The sequence below is a fragment of the Kryptolebias marmoratus genome, linkage group LG20, assembly GCF_001649575.2.
Source record: "Kryptolebias marmoratus isolate JLee-2015 linkage group LG20, ASM164957v2, whole genome shotgun sequence".
Classification (NCBI taxonomy): domain Eukaryota; kingdom Metazoa; phylum Chordata; class Actinopteri; order Cyprinodontiformes; family Rivulidae; genus Kryptolebias; species Kryptolebias marmoratus.
The window spans coordinates 4,156,668-4,171,032 of NC_051449.1; the positions used below are offsets into that span (position 1 = coordinate 4,156,668).

The 14,365-nt window shown below is 41.4% G+C and overlaps 1 protein-coding gene across 1 annotated transcript in view; it reads left to right on the forward strand.

Moving 5' to 3' along the window:
- Nucleotides 1-7,276: 7,276 nt before the first annotated feature.
- Nucleotides 7,277-14,365, forward strand: part of st6galnac3 (ST6 (alpha-N-acetyl-neuraminyl-2,3-beta-galactosyl-1,3)-N-acetylgalactosaminide alpha-2,6-sialyltransferase 3) — a 74,179-nt gene continuing 67,090 nt past the window's right edge. The window contains exon 1 of the mRNA XM_017411117.3: nt 7,277-7,517. Coding sequence (XP_017266606.1) covers nt 7,500-7,517 — 18 coding nt within the window. The 5' untranslated portion in view covers nt 7,277-7,499. The remainder of the gene's footprint in view (nt 7,518-14,365) is intronic.

Sequence of the window (14,365 nt, forward strand, 5' to 3'; positions counted from 1 at the left end):
GACAGATGGATTGTCATGTTTGAGCGAAGGAAGTTTTGTGTCGTTTTCTTCCAGTTTATGGATCCATAATCAGGTTAAATATTAACTTTAACTGTTTTTTTTCCCTTTATAGAATCCAAACCTGTTAAATTCAGCAAATGTTCACAGTTTGGATTCCTTTATTATGAAAGCTGATGAGAAGGACGTTGGTGAAAAGTTTTTTTTATTTTTACAACACTTTGTGTTATGATGTATAACTCTAATTATTTCTAAACGAATATTAATGAGATCTTAACATAAATCTGTCCTAATTTAAATTCAGAATTAGTACAGAACGAGCCTAAAGCAGCTGATCTGGTCTGTTTTACTGTTTAGATTTGGATACAGATGTAATGTAAAATAAATTGGATTAATTCAGGTACTTTGTGGTTCTTACAGAACGTGTCAGACTCCGCTCCTCGGGGGCCGCTCTCCTGCAGGTTTTAGACACGTTCCTGCTTTAAAACACCAGGTTTAAAGTGGAGGTGCTGCTGGAGAACCGGGTGATTCAACGAGGAGGGGATTGAACCGTCTGAATCAAGAGTGCCGGAGCGGGAAAACCCTGAAACCGTCCAGGACAGCGGCGCCTCGAGGCCCGGAGTCTGACGGATCCTGATGGAGAAGCGAAGTTGTGGGTTTTGCCACTAGATGTCAGCGTCATCCTTTGGAGAGATTCAAACTGGAGACGTTATTGATGTAACCAGGTGTCGGAAAAGCTTTTATTTTTTTTAACTTCTTAATTAAACAAACAGGACTCAGAACTGACGCCAACAGGGTCAGCTGTGAAATTTGTTCAGGGGCCAGAATTTCTCTTTAGGGGCCAAACTATGCAAAAACCCCTAAATTAGTAATAATAAAGGCTTAGCATTCCTTGAAGGAGAGCGTCTCACCTGCCACCGTTCTGTTCTCAGATCATATCTCTCTGAACGACCTTCAGCTACTACCTCTTTCAATTTTAGCTCAATATTTTGCTAACAGACGAACAAACACACACAGACGTGGGCAGAAACTTCGTCTCTTTGCCTTCTGTGGCGGGCGACGTCAGCTTTGAATGAATAACTGAATGAGTCATTCTGAATAACAGATGTAGTAGAATTCAGAACCTAAGGGTGACGGAACGTGTTTCTCTTGCCTTGAGCTGTTATTTTATCAGGATTTACCTGCTTTATCCAAACTTAAACACACTTGTTTGTTACCAGATGCCTTTATGTATCTTTATATATCATTTATGTGGTGGCTTGGTGGTCAGTGCTGTGGTGTTGTAATCTTGAGGAGGTTGCAGGTTCAAGCCCAGGTTGTGGCAGGAAGGGCATCCGGTGAAGAGCTTTGATCGGAGCCGCTGCTCCTCCTCGTCAAAAGGAGGCAGCCGAGGTGTCACCTAAATGGACTGTATTTATATATCACCTTTCCAGCCAATCAAAGCACTTTACAACCCAATCTGTGCCCTCGTTTCCCCATCAACACATTCATTCAGCACTGAATGTCTACAAAACTGACTGAATCGTTCTATAGCAGGGGCCTCCAATCCTGGTCCTCAGGGCCACTATCCTGCAGGTTTTACCTGTTCCTCTGCTCCAACACACCTGATTCATGGTTAAATCACCTCTTCATGTTCTGCAGAAGCCTGTTAATCACCCATTGATTCAGATCAGGTGTGTTGGAGCAGAGGAACAAGTAAAACCTGCAGGATGGAGGCCCTCCAGGACCAGGATTGGACACCCCTGTTCTATGGAGACTAATCGGTGCTTTAAACCAGGAATCGAACCTCCAGCTCTCACATTGGAGGACGACTGGTCCACAGAAGACCTGACGTCTCACTGAGGAGGAGACCCCGGGACAGACCCAGAACTTCCTGGAGGGATTATGTGTCCTCACTGGGAACACCTTTGGAGGATGAGGACACGGAGTTCAGGCAGGAGGAACTGCTCCTTTAGATGTTCTTTAAAGAACGTTTGTTTGAGAGGAGAGCTGCTGCAGGTTCCTAACGGCGTAACGAGGCCGGTGGGTGAAGGATGATGTTTCACAGCTGAGGCAGCATGAAGGCAGACTCACTCTGCCGGAGTAATTAGAGACGGGTAATTCTTCCCACCACGACATGAAGATAAGGACTTGGTTTGCAGATGATAAGAAAACGACACCTCGCTTGGAACAATTTCTGACAGATTCTTTCAGAAAACGTCCGACACATGAGGGCGTGATAGCAGGAGCTGTGTGGAGCGTTATTACCACCCACTAATTATGATGTGATGATGAAGAAAAAGGTTTTAATTATTCTGAGGCACATTTAAAGGTCTGCCGAGGCTTTTACAGACTGGAATAAAGTTCACGTTTAATTTGTCTGTTTTTCACCTCAGGGTTCAAACCTTCAAACCAGGATGAGCTTGTTGTTTTAGTGACCAGGATAACCAGTAAGACAAGCTAATAACTAACTCCTCTGTGTTTCCATCCATCCATCCATCCGTCCGTCCGTCCGTCCATCCATCCATCCATCCATCCGTCCGTCCGTCCGTCCATCCATCCGTCCGTCCGTCCGTCCGTCCGTCCATCCATCCGTCCGTCCATCCATCCATCCGTCCATCCATCCATCCATCCATTTTCTTCACCCACTTTTCATTTCCATGTTGTTTGGAGCTGCTGTTTATCTCCAACCATCACTGTGCGAGAGGCGGGGGACACCCTGGACAGGTCAGAAGTCCATCACAGGGACACATAGAGACAAACAGCTATTCACGCTCCCACTCAAACCTGCATGATTTATCTCAACATGATTTATCTTAACATTTCCACTGAACAGAGACGAAGTGGGACCTTGATTTGCAAACCAATTCCTAACTTTTATGTTTTTTTGTTGTTATTGGTTTTGAAATTTTAGCAGGCAGACTGACAAAACCAGAAGGAGGTCAAATAATTATTTCCTTTGCTGTTTGTCTGAAGCAGCCATGTTGGATTTTGAGGTCTGGGAGAGAAACCTCTGACTTTGGGAGGCACTCCGGTAGATTTTTTTTGTCCTCGTGGGAACGGAGACACCTAAGTTATAAAAGAAAATAATGAAACTATCTCTCTGAAGTACTTTGCTGATCTTGTCACATTCCCCTCTGGAGTTATAAGTTTAACACCTTAACTCACCATCAGTGACAAGTACTTTAAAGGGTATTCCTAACCCTTAATGACCAGGTTAAGTAACTCTTCCTGCTATAATAATCTAATGTCGCAGTTAACTGTCTTTTCTCTGATGCTCCTCTGTTTCTGCTTCATGCATTTTTCATGCTGAGATACTCTCAGTGCAGCGTGGACTGCTGGCCCTGTGAGCTTTGTGTGTATTTGTGTATTTATTTAGCTGATGGGGAGCAGTAATCTGCGTCCCCCCCTCCACCCCCCCTACCAGCTTCTGGGCAGAGACAAACATGCTGGTTGTCGGGCTGCGGAGAAACCCCACCGGCGCTCATTAGTGAGGGAAGAGACAGACGAAGAGGACGACTGGAGGTGGGAGAGAAGAGGAAGAAAGTGTGAGGGGAGACAGATGGATGGATCACAGCTCCCACCACTCAGTCATGTTTGTTTGCATTAAAAGCAGCAGCACATTTTCCTCCCTCTCTCCATCCTCTTGTTATCTCCCAACACAAAACACTGAGGATTAGTCCAGGAGACGAGACTGCAGCCAAACTATTAGTCTGCATCCACAGACACTTAATAAGTGCTTAACTCAAGCGCAGCAGTGTGACACGCAGGGAGATGATTCGTGTTTTTTGGGGAAAAACAAACTGTTATCTTAAACTTTTCACACAGTTTGTGGATTTTAACGTCTGGCTGATCAGTTTGTCCCTGTCCAACCTTACAGAACGGACACAAAGTGTTTATTTAATGCTTGATTCACAACAGAGGGAATCCTGAGCAACTATTGTTTACTATTTATATATCGAGACGTTTAGCTTTTGAGTTATTTAACTTTATTTACACAGAAAAACACTGAGATCTCTTCAGTTCCGTCAAAAACATGGTTCTCTGAAATCTCTGTTGTCATTTTGTTATTTGTAGCTTTTTGCTATGTTTTTTTAATCTATTTACCTTTTAGCTACTGTTTTGCTCATTTTAATCTTTAACTACACTTTTGCTATAATTAGCTTTAAACAACTGTGATGCTACATTTAACATTAAGCTCATGTGTTTCTACGTTTGGCTTATAGCTATGGTTTTGCTCTTTTTAACATTTAGCTACTGTTTCACTATATTTATCTTTAGCCATGGTTTTGTTTCAGTTAGCTTTTACAAATTTTAGCTTTTAGCCTTGACTGATAGATTTAGCTTTTAACAACTGTTTTACTTACGTTCGGTTATTAACTATGGTGTTGCTATGTTTAACCTTTAATATTTTTACCTTTTAGCTATGGCTTTGCTATATTTTAGCTACTGTCTTGCTCATTTTAGTTCCGTTCATCAACAACAGTAAAGATGAACGAAGTGTCTCAACATTCTCCCGTTGTTCAAATTTGATCCCAAAACATCCACTTTGTGTTTTTGGAGCCAGTTTCTGTACGTTAGGAACATAAAGGTTTACCCTCCGTACTGAAGCCCCGCCTCCACACCCACCTGTCAATCACAGCCTAACATGACATTTCTTTATTCTTAAAGTACTACTGAAAATAATATATATTGCTATTACTATTTGAACATACGGCAGTAAGCTAAGAGCTACTTAAATCAACAGAAATCAACACCTAAAAAAACATCTGAAGTGTATTTTTATTTTTTTTAGTTTTGAAAATGATCCAATCATTGACAAGAAATGTGTACTGCAGCCAGCCACTAGGGGGCGCTCACCCTTTGTGGCTTCAGCTTCTGTCTCTAGTTCTAACACATCTGGATGGTTCTGTTCTGGTTTTACTCTGTTTCAGCTTCCAGTTGCAGCTAATTGATCTCAGCCAACACAAAAAAAAAAAAAAAACAGCTGTAACCCAGTGGATTTTACAGACACTGAGCTAAAATCTGGTGTGGTAGTAGCTGTCAGTCATCCTTCAAGCGCTAACAGATCGAGCACAACTTCACCCCTGATGACTCCGTCCTTTTTCAGGTATTTAATTATATCTGTCCAAGGAAACAGGATAAGCCTTCTTCAGAAGTAAAACATTTTTTTTATTTTACATATTGAGGATAAAAGTAGTCAAGATAAATACATAATATACAGTTTACTTCCTGCAGAGGTGATTGTGTTTGTATTTAGAGGTAAAAAGCATTTTGTTTATGTGTGATTTTGATGTTTTCCGTCATTTGTTTTCCCATTTGAGCCGTTTAAAAACCTGTGTGAGTCCGATAAACGCTTATCTCGCCCCGCAGAGGTGTATCATCAACGCTCGCAATCATTCCGGGGGTGAATTTCAAACTAGCACGACCTCGGCCTTCTCCTTTATGACTGAACGTGCACATTTAATCTGCAGCGTGGCTCTGAGATTGAGGATTAGCACGTTTCGTGCTCTTGAGTCAAAAGCTTTCAAAGTAAGAGGGGAGTTTGGCGATAACCCCATTAGAGCTTTTATTTGGGAGGAGGACGTGCTTCACACAAACAAAAAAAAGCAATGGAGGGGTCTAATTAATGCAGCAGCAACAAAATAAGTCAAGCGTTTCAGAGCCCTTTAATGGTTTATATGTGCGTGTTAACGTGCACGTTTTCAACCATCAAACCACTGAAGACTCAAGCTTGGCTGAAACAATAATTGCAGCTCGTGCACAGCAAATAACTGGAGTTCAAAAGAAAAAATAAAATGATTATTATTATTTTATATTTGAGAAGAGAAGTGACGCTGTGGAAAAATTTGTATTTACTGAAGGTGTCGGACAGCAGCTGAACTCAATTACAGGCTCTCTGCGCGGCAGAAGAACAACAAAACAGCTTCTAGGATGAGAGACACAGACCATCTGAAGGAACGCTGAGCATCAACTCTTAATAAAGTAATTACTTTATTAATAAACGCACATCGTTATCAGACCAAAATGTCTCTTTAAGTAAGCGTGCGGCAGCTCTAAAGGTTAAAGGGACGTTTCCAAACTATTTAGAACTCTGAAGTGGAAAACAGGAAGCTGCCAGTCCGATATTCCTGCAAGTTCACCCCAAGGTCAGACTGTGCAGTGCTGAGAGGAACTGAAATCACCTCGGGCTCTACAGATCTCAGTCAGCAGGTCAGGTTAAAGAGTTAAATATGCGTTTTAAGGAGCAAAGCCCAAAGTGGAGCTTTTGAGTCATTACAACTGGGAAGTACGGTGGTGGAGGGCTGATGGTTTGGGCTCAGTTTGGAGTCAGAAGAAAAAAAAAAAAGACTAATAATCAAGGTGTTGCAGTAAATTACAGACCTCAACCAGAAGGCTGAGCATAAACAAAAACCTGGAAGCCTTAAAGCATTTTGACTTAATTATTTGGGATTAAATTAATGTAATTATTATTACAGTTTTAAAAGTTATTTACAGCGATTGATACACGCTCCAGCAGGTGAGACACAAGATACTTGTTGGGAGGCAGCTGGTAATGGTGTCTTTTTACATGGCCCAAAAGCTCCACTTTGGGCTAGCTAAAAGTTAAAAGTTAAAAGAAGCAGAATAGTAGCTAAAAGCTAAAATGTAGAACCCTAGCTAAAAGTTAAAAGGAATTAGTTAAAGTTAAAAAAGTTAAAAGATAAAAAGATTTGAAAAAAGCAGCAGAGCAGTAGTTAAAGTTGCAAAACACTAGTTCAAAGCTAAGTTACAAAAGATTAGCTAAAAACTAATACTAGTCTTGATTTGGTTAATTTACATTTAAGTTTTTTATTTGCGTTCATTCATTTAATGTATATTTACCTACTTTTACTAATCCCTTGTTAGTTTTATTAGTCATACAAGTGTAAGACGTGTATTTGTGTGTATTTATGTGTTTATAATCATGCTCCACTTCTGTTTGAAAAACAGCGCACAAATAAAGTTTAATTGAATCTACCATTTTTACAAACTTTAAACGGCTCTTCGATTGTGTTTGAACATCCGGGCCTCTGAGGAACCTTTGTTTTATAAATATGTAATTTTCAACAGTTATATTTGTGTTGTTTAAACAAAGATAACCTGTCTGTCACCGAGCAGCAGCAGCATCTCGTTTTCGTTTCCTGTCGGTGATGTTAAATTAAACCGGCGGTCACGTGACGCAGCACGAAGGGGCGGGGCTTCCATCCATTTCGACCAATAGGAGCGCAGCATTGGACCAGGTCCCAGCAGATTCAGGAAAAAAAAAAGGAAAAAAAAAAAAGCCCGAGAGGAGAAGAAGAAGAAGAAGAATAACGGTCCGCTCCGACGTTCACGTATGGAGGCGACCCCCGCGTTTCCCCGCCGCGCCGTGTCCGCCTCTTCTCCCGCGATGAAGACGTGAATAGACGGCGTCAGCAGCCAGGACGCCGGAGGACGGGGCTGTCGGTTCTGGAGGAAAACAAGCGGTCCACCATTGTGTCTCTGCGTAGAAATAAAGCAGGATGGCCTGGATGTGGAAGGTAAAAAAAAAGGGGGGGGGAAGGAGCCGGAGACGGGGCGAGCTTTAGCCGATATGAGCTGAAATGTTAGCATGTGGTGGAGAGGAGCTAATTAACCCAACTCTGGTTGATGTCAGCTGTGTTGGTTTGTTTTTTACCCCCTCCTGTTTGACTCCCACTGCCATTTTGGGGCGTCTCGGTGTTTGGATTTCATTTCCAGATGTAAAAGTGTGTTTTTGTTTGTTTGTTTGTTTGTTTCCTCTCTCTCTCTCCTCCTGCACCACCTGGTTAGAGCAGCTGTTCGCTCAGCATCCCTGGGTGTTCATGATAGGAGGTAAACAAACAGGTATTACCTTTAACCAGAGGCATCCTGCAGGAGGTTAAAAGTGCAAACAAGTCACCAAACATTCACTTTTTAATCAGGTTATCAGTCATCTTCATCATTTCTCATCCCATTCCTCCACAGGGGGGCTTTAAAGCCTTATAATATCTATTTAAAACAGATTTAAAACAGTCACATTCAGCCACATCACTGCTGTTTTGGTCAAACCTTGCACAGTGTCATGCAGCGTCGCCGTCCGGGTACGTGTTGCGGACGACCCTCAGCTACTACCACGTCGAGTTTCGGCTCAGTATCTGTAAAACTGACTGAGATGCAGTCGTTTTTGCGTTGGGCTCTAAAACGTCATTATCCGTAGGCGTGATTGCTTTCTGAACGTGTCATTAAAAGCCATTAGGCGGGATGTAAAATACGTGACCTGTGCTGGCAAAAACGAGTCAGAATGAGCTCAGGCTGTTGAGCAAAAAATATATAAAAAATTAGATTTTTGACATAATTGAGATTTGGGTAAAATTGAGTCCATTCTGGTAAGTAAAACGGCAAATAATCTCCCTAATCTGCTTTTAAATTAAAGCTTTCTAACAGTCTTCAGAATTTGACCATTTCTCTCTGCTGGGAAATCCCTTCGTATAATGTCCGGCATCACTGTGAAGCTCGAGGGATTCCTCCCGACGACGTCACTCCAGGCCAAGTTTTCAAACCGGCGCTCTCGTAAACAAAACCAGCCTGTTCCCGGGTGATGAATCTCCAAATTACAACAAACTACGAGTCAGTTCGAAGCTTCTGAGACGAAGAATTTAAAAATAGAAACTCAAAACTGATACGTTCCTCGTCGCAACTCATTTTGCTAACAGATGATAAGGGTCGACTCGAACAATTAACGCTAAAGTTTTAAGCAAAGACGAGTTGTGCGTTGTGGACGACGCTCGGCTGTTGTCGCCATTTTTGTTTTTTCTAAGCTGTGGTTGTAAACGTACATCCAGAGATTATTTCATGAAAGCTTCATTAAATTCCACCCAGTGGTTCATAAGATATTATGCTAACAGACGCACACACACTTAGATTTATAGTTTAGATGCTTTTGTTTAAATGGTGATTGTAAAACTTTATTGAATTAATTCAGTTTTACAACAGTTTTTTCTGCCCGACCACTTTCTCAGCTTGTTGGAAAGAATAAATCTGTTTTTTTCCTGCTGAATTGAAACAATTAAAGTCAAAAAAATCAAAAAATGTTAAATAAGAAGTTAAATAAGATAAGTTTAAACAAGAAGCAGAAACTCCTCAGTTGTTAAACAGAGGAGTTATTATTATACAAATAATGAGTCTTGTGTTCATTGATTCGCTGAGTTTTTGTCTCTTTATGGACAAACGTCCACACAGTCACTTACAGATAAATAAAACGTTTAAACGCACCAACAAAGCTTCCACTCAGTTTCTCAGTCTGCACCAGATAAAGGACGGTTTAATTTCCTGATTTAATTGACAAAATGTTGAGTTTATTAATTTAGACAAAGTTTGGTGAGATTTTTTTTAATTTTGTGATTTTCGCAGACCTGAATAAGAGGCGAACGTGATGACGTTCTGATGAGTTTTTCTGTTTCTTGCAGGATTTAAAAGTTTTATCCTCTCATAACTTTTGTTGGTTTGAATCCCACTTTCTGTCTTCAAGCCTGAAATTCATAGTTTAATAACATTTTAAGGCAGAAAAGCATCAAGCTTGACAAGTGAGGAAACTTAAAACTAGCTGAAAATAAAACACAATAAGGTTTAGTTACCTGATTGATTACCTAACTAATTCATAGTAAATTAATTTAAAAAATGGTCTGGAAGCACATTTCTATGACCTCTGTAATGATTTTTGACTAAAAAAAATCATAAAAAAATCACCTAAAATGGATAAAAAGATGAGTTTTCACTGAGCAGAGCAACTTCCAGACTTTCAGCTTGTTTAAAATCATAAAATACTTTCAGGAATGTGTAATATAAGTTGTTTTGGCAGAGTTTAATTCAGCTGAAGCTCATTAAATGGCGGTATTGAATCGTCGCCCCTCTTTAATCGATGGCGCAGCTGCTTGATGCGATTCTGATTGATCGGACCGGGTCGGTGGAAATTTGCTTCACTTTCTGAAGCACTTAACGCTGAACGCGCAGGCTTCATTTGCAGTTTTATTGTTGGGACTTCTTATTTCATTTCTGCGCCGTCAGTCATCTCACACCCACACCCTCCTCCTCCTCCTCTTCGTCTTCGTCAAGGAAGCGATCCGTCAACAACGTTTCACCACAAAAGCCTCGTTGTCCCGCCCGCGTGTCAGTCGGTTCAAGTCTCCTCTCGTTATCTGAGACAGCAGTTAATTTCACACTAGATTTGTCTCTGTAGATGTTAACATATTTCAAAAACAGGAACAAAGAAAAGATAATTACACAATAAAAGCTGCCGAGCGACTGAAAAAAAAAATGTAATGTGGAAATGGACAGGAGTAAATGAGCCGTCACTTTAAATTAAATGATACCAGTGTTATTGTTTGTCTTTCACAGCTGAGCTAAAATACACAGTTACAGGAAAGACTAAAAATGTTTCCATTAATGAGCTGTAAAATCTGAGAAACAAACAAAAACATATAAAAAAAACCTAACATGTAAACAGATTTTAAGTCTTTATTGAACACAGTGAAAAAAGTGTTAGAAAGAAATAGACATAAAATTAAATTTGAAATCCAGCAACTCCCTTTTTCTTAGATTCTATTTAAGGGATATAGACTCAACGGCCATTTTATTAGGTTGCTTGTTAGGTTGTGGTTTATCAGCGTATCAGTGGCGTGGGGTCTGCGATGTGGCTCGGTTGTTGAGGATCTGAAGCAGGACTGGGCATGCCGACCTCACGCCTCGGCTGCAGTCGTGATCGTGGTCATGGAAACGACCCGCAGCCGGCCTGATACGAGTGGTGGGAGTTTAGAGAGGATTGGCTTCACTCTGGAGGATGTTTTCCAAATGATCCAGCTGCGTCCTAACAATCACGGAGGGTGTAGTGGTCCACTTTATGAAAATACTTTTATTTATGTTCATAATATCATCTGTTGTTAGTTTTTTTGTGCTTTTCTGCTCGGATTGTGAGTCTATTAAAATGGATTTGGAGGCTGAACGGCTGGATGAACGTTTCTTTCAGCTGATTTCCCTCCTTTTCAGAGAAATTCTGTTTATTTCTTTTCTCTCCTCCCGTTAATTTGGATCCTTTTCAGTCAACCTTTTAATCGAATATGATTTTCTTTTATTTGATTTTCAAAAAGGGAGGGTTGGATGATCGTATAGCCTTCTCAGCTTATCGTCAGGTTCTACAGAAGCCTGGTTTTGACCCGTTTGATTAAATCAGGTGTGTTGAAGCAGGTAAACATCAGGACACAGCTGTAGCAAGATGTTATCCTAAAAATGTTTTGTTTTCTGCAGATTCTGGATCGTGGACTTAATTTAAGGCTGTGTAAACTCAAAGGTTTGGTTCAGTCTTATGAAGGTGGACATTTCTCCAAGAACGCTGGCAGACTGTGAACTCTGAAACAGTTTTCTAGGTAATTAAAAGTTTGGAAAGCCTTGAATTTCAGTCAGTTTGTACTGGTTGCATTAGCAAAGAGACACAGTCCTGCGTCATTAATGATTTGCCAGCTTTATGATGGTTTCTCTGCGTAATCATTTTGAGTAAATGCACTTTTTAATCCCCGAGCTGCCCTTGGTTTTATTTGGGACTGAGAGCAGTTTTGTTGGCAGGAGGCCTGCAGAGAGGAAACGTCCCGCAGCGTTTCCCCGTTGTTAGCTCGTGTTTCATTTGGAGCCAGTTCATCCGTGAGGAACTGCGTTTGATCGAGAAAAGGCCTTCCTAACAGTTAAAGATGAGCGCTCTATAACTTTCTCATCAACGCGACGTGATCCTGCAGAACAAGGCCAGGGCAGCTGCTTTCACTGAATGAAGTGTGTGTGTTTGTGTGTGTGCAGGGGTTCTCGTTTGTATGCACCAGCAGGAAGCAGAGACGCAGATTTGAAGATTTCACATTAATTAACAGCTGCACACACACACACACACACACATACTCATTTGTTGAGGTGTGCTAGCAGCTATTTGAATGCAGCGGGCGAGTCGGGTGTTAAAAGTTTCAGGAGTGAACCGTGTTGCTCTGAGACGCTTTGTCTCCTGTGGTTGTATAACTGCGAAACGAAGGCTGATAAGAAATGCTTCACAACGTTTTTACAGGAAGAATGGGACAACGGCAAAGTGTCATTCAAGCTCTTATCAAATCCATCCTTTCATTTCCCTTCGTAGTTTCCTCCTTTTATCCGTTTCCTGTCTGGGCTGTGGAGTTCACGTCAGACATCTGGGAGTCTCTTTTTCATAGAATAAAACTTTTTAACCCTACGGTCACTTCTAGTCGTTAAGTCCCTTTAAGCCAGTCCTGGTCCTGGAGGGCCACCATCCTGCAGGTTTTAGTTGTTTTGAATCTGAATGACTGAGTGAATAACGGGCTTCTGCAGAGCTTGAAGAGCAGAGAAACATCTAAAACCTGCAGGATGGTGGACCCCCAGGACCAGGATTGAGCACCACTGCTTTAAAACAATGATACAGGCTGCAGTGGATCATTTATTGGTTGTGATTCGCTCATCATAGGACCAGTATTTCATCCCTCTGTGGTTTATAAACACTCCTCTTTACTGACTGCAGCAGCAGTGTTAATTTTCAGGCAGTATGCTGTATATCTTTAGACAACGTGAGATTTTAGTCCAATCCTCTTCCTGTACTGATAGACTTTATTTGTCTGTTCAGAGTAACATTAAGGCGTGCGGCTGCTTTCTTGTGGTAACGTAAGCTATATCTGTACTGCTGACACACACACACACACAGGTTCACACACTGCTGCTGAAGCTACAGGAAGGTTAGCTTTACTCACAGGGAGGATAACCTCCCTCCAGGCTAATCCACGGTGCAGCAGTGGAAGTGGGCCACTGGCTGCACAGCATCTGGGAGGGTTTTCCTTGATCTTCCTGTGTGCCTTCAGTCTTGTTGTTCAGGTAGTCTCTAATCCTGCAGTGTTTAATCATGCTGAAGAAGAGTTCATGTTCCTTCAACTTCACATACACCTGCTGGTGTTGTTCTCCTGTTAGAAAAAAGGTACAAAGACGAGCCGTCCGGAGTTTAATGAAAGAGCTGATATGGCAGCCTATAAATTAAGTTCTGCCCTTTTAGTTGTAGCTACGGTCAGCAGCCTAAAATTACATGCCACTCACTACAAGCCTCTGAGCCATAACCCCTATTATTACTGTACATGCTCTCACTGAGGAGCTGTAATGTCAGGGCTGAAGTTCTACACTTTAATTACCCTAAAACAGCAGTTCAGAGAGGAAATCATACCAAAACGAGTTCCTAATCTACCATTATAATGCTTGACATCAGAGAAAATACATTTTAATCATTACTGCGAACCTTTTTGCTTCAGATTCTTTAAAAAGTGAAGAAAAATTAAATGTTTACTTTCAGAAGAGCAACTTAAACTTAGTTTTGACTTTTGAATCCCTAGAATAAACCACCACATGGTGCTTTGTTGTCAGGGAAAAACAATTTAAATTCAGTACCATATGGGGGAGTTTTAATCTTTACTTAAAAAAAGAAACAAAAAACGCCAACTGGCTGTCTGAAGAGGGTGGCATCGGGGATCATACGTTAGGAAATGAGTGATTTAATGAGCCAACAATCTTCTTTCAGCCATGGCAGTAAGAAAAGTAAACAATGCAGGGAAAGGTTAATTTAGAAACAAACACTGTAAGATAATGAAGAGGTTTGAAATTAAGGCTGAATTTCTGCTAGTTTGCTTTGTTTCGTAAAGGACGATGAAGTCAGAGAGTGTCGAGTATTCCCTCCTGTTTGTTTCTTTAAAAGACAAAATATCCTGGCAAATTATCGACTAGGAACTATCTGAATTGTCTTCCTTCTTTATATGATACGACAGTCAATACGCCGGCACTGAACATCAGTACTTTAATCAATAAAATAAGGCTCTTTAAACTGAAGTGACTGCTCCCAGTGTAGCTCCTTTAACCTGTTTTGGAAGCCGAAGACACGACAGTGGAGCTGATTTAAAAAGTTTCCCTGCTTGACTTTATTTTGGCTGTCAGATAATCAGCCGGCCTGGTTTGCAGCCTTCCTGTCTGACCTGTTGGCAGCACAAACACGCTGATCTGCTCCTGCTCTTCTTCGGGGCTTAAAGGGCCACTCACACCACTGCAGGATCAACACAGTCAGATTTGAGCTTTGACTAAAGGACGAGGAATCAGAGAGGCTGCTGCTGGTCAGGTGGCATCATCACGCTTCCCTGAACACGCGCTGTGTGTTTGGACCTGGTAGCAGTCCAACTTTTAAAGATGCAACCTGAAAAAACTACTGGAGAATTATTTTCTAAGGTTCATATTTGAATAATTAGAACTGTGGTGTCCAGTCCTGGTCCTGGAGCGCCACCATCCTGCAGGTTTTAGATATTTCTCTGCTCTTCAAGTC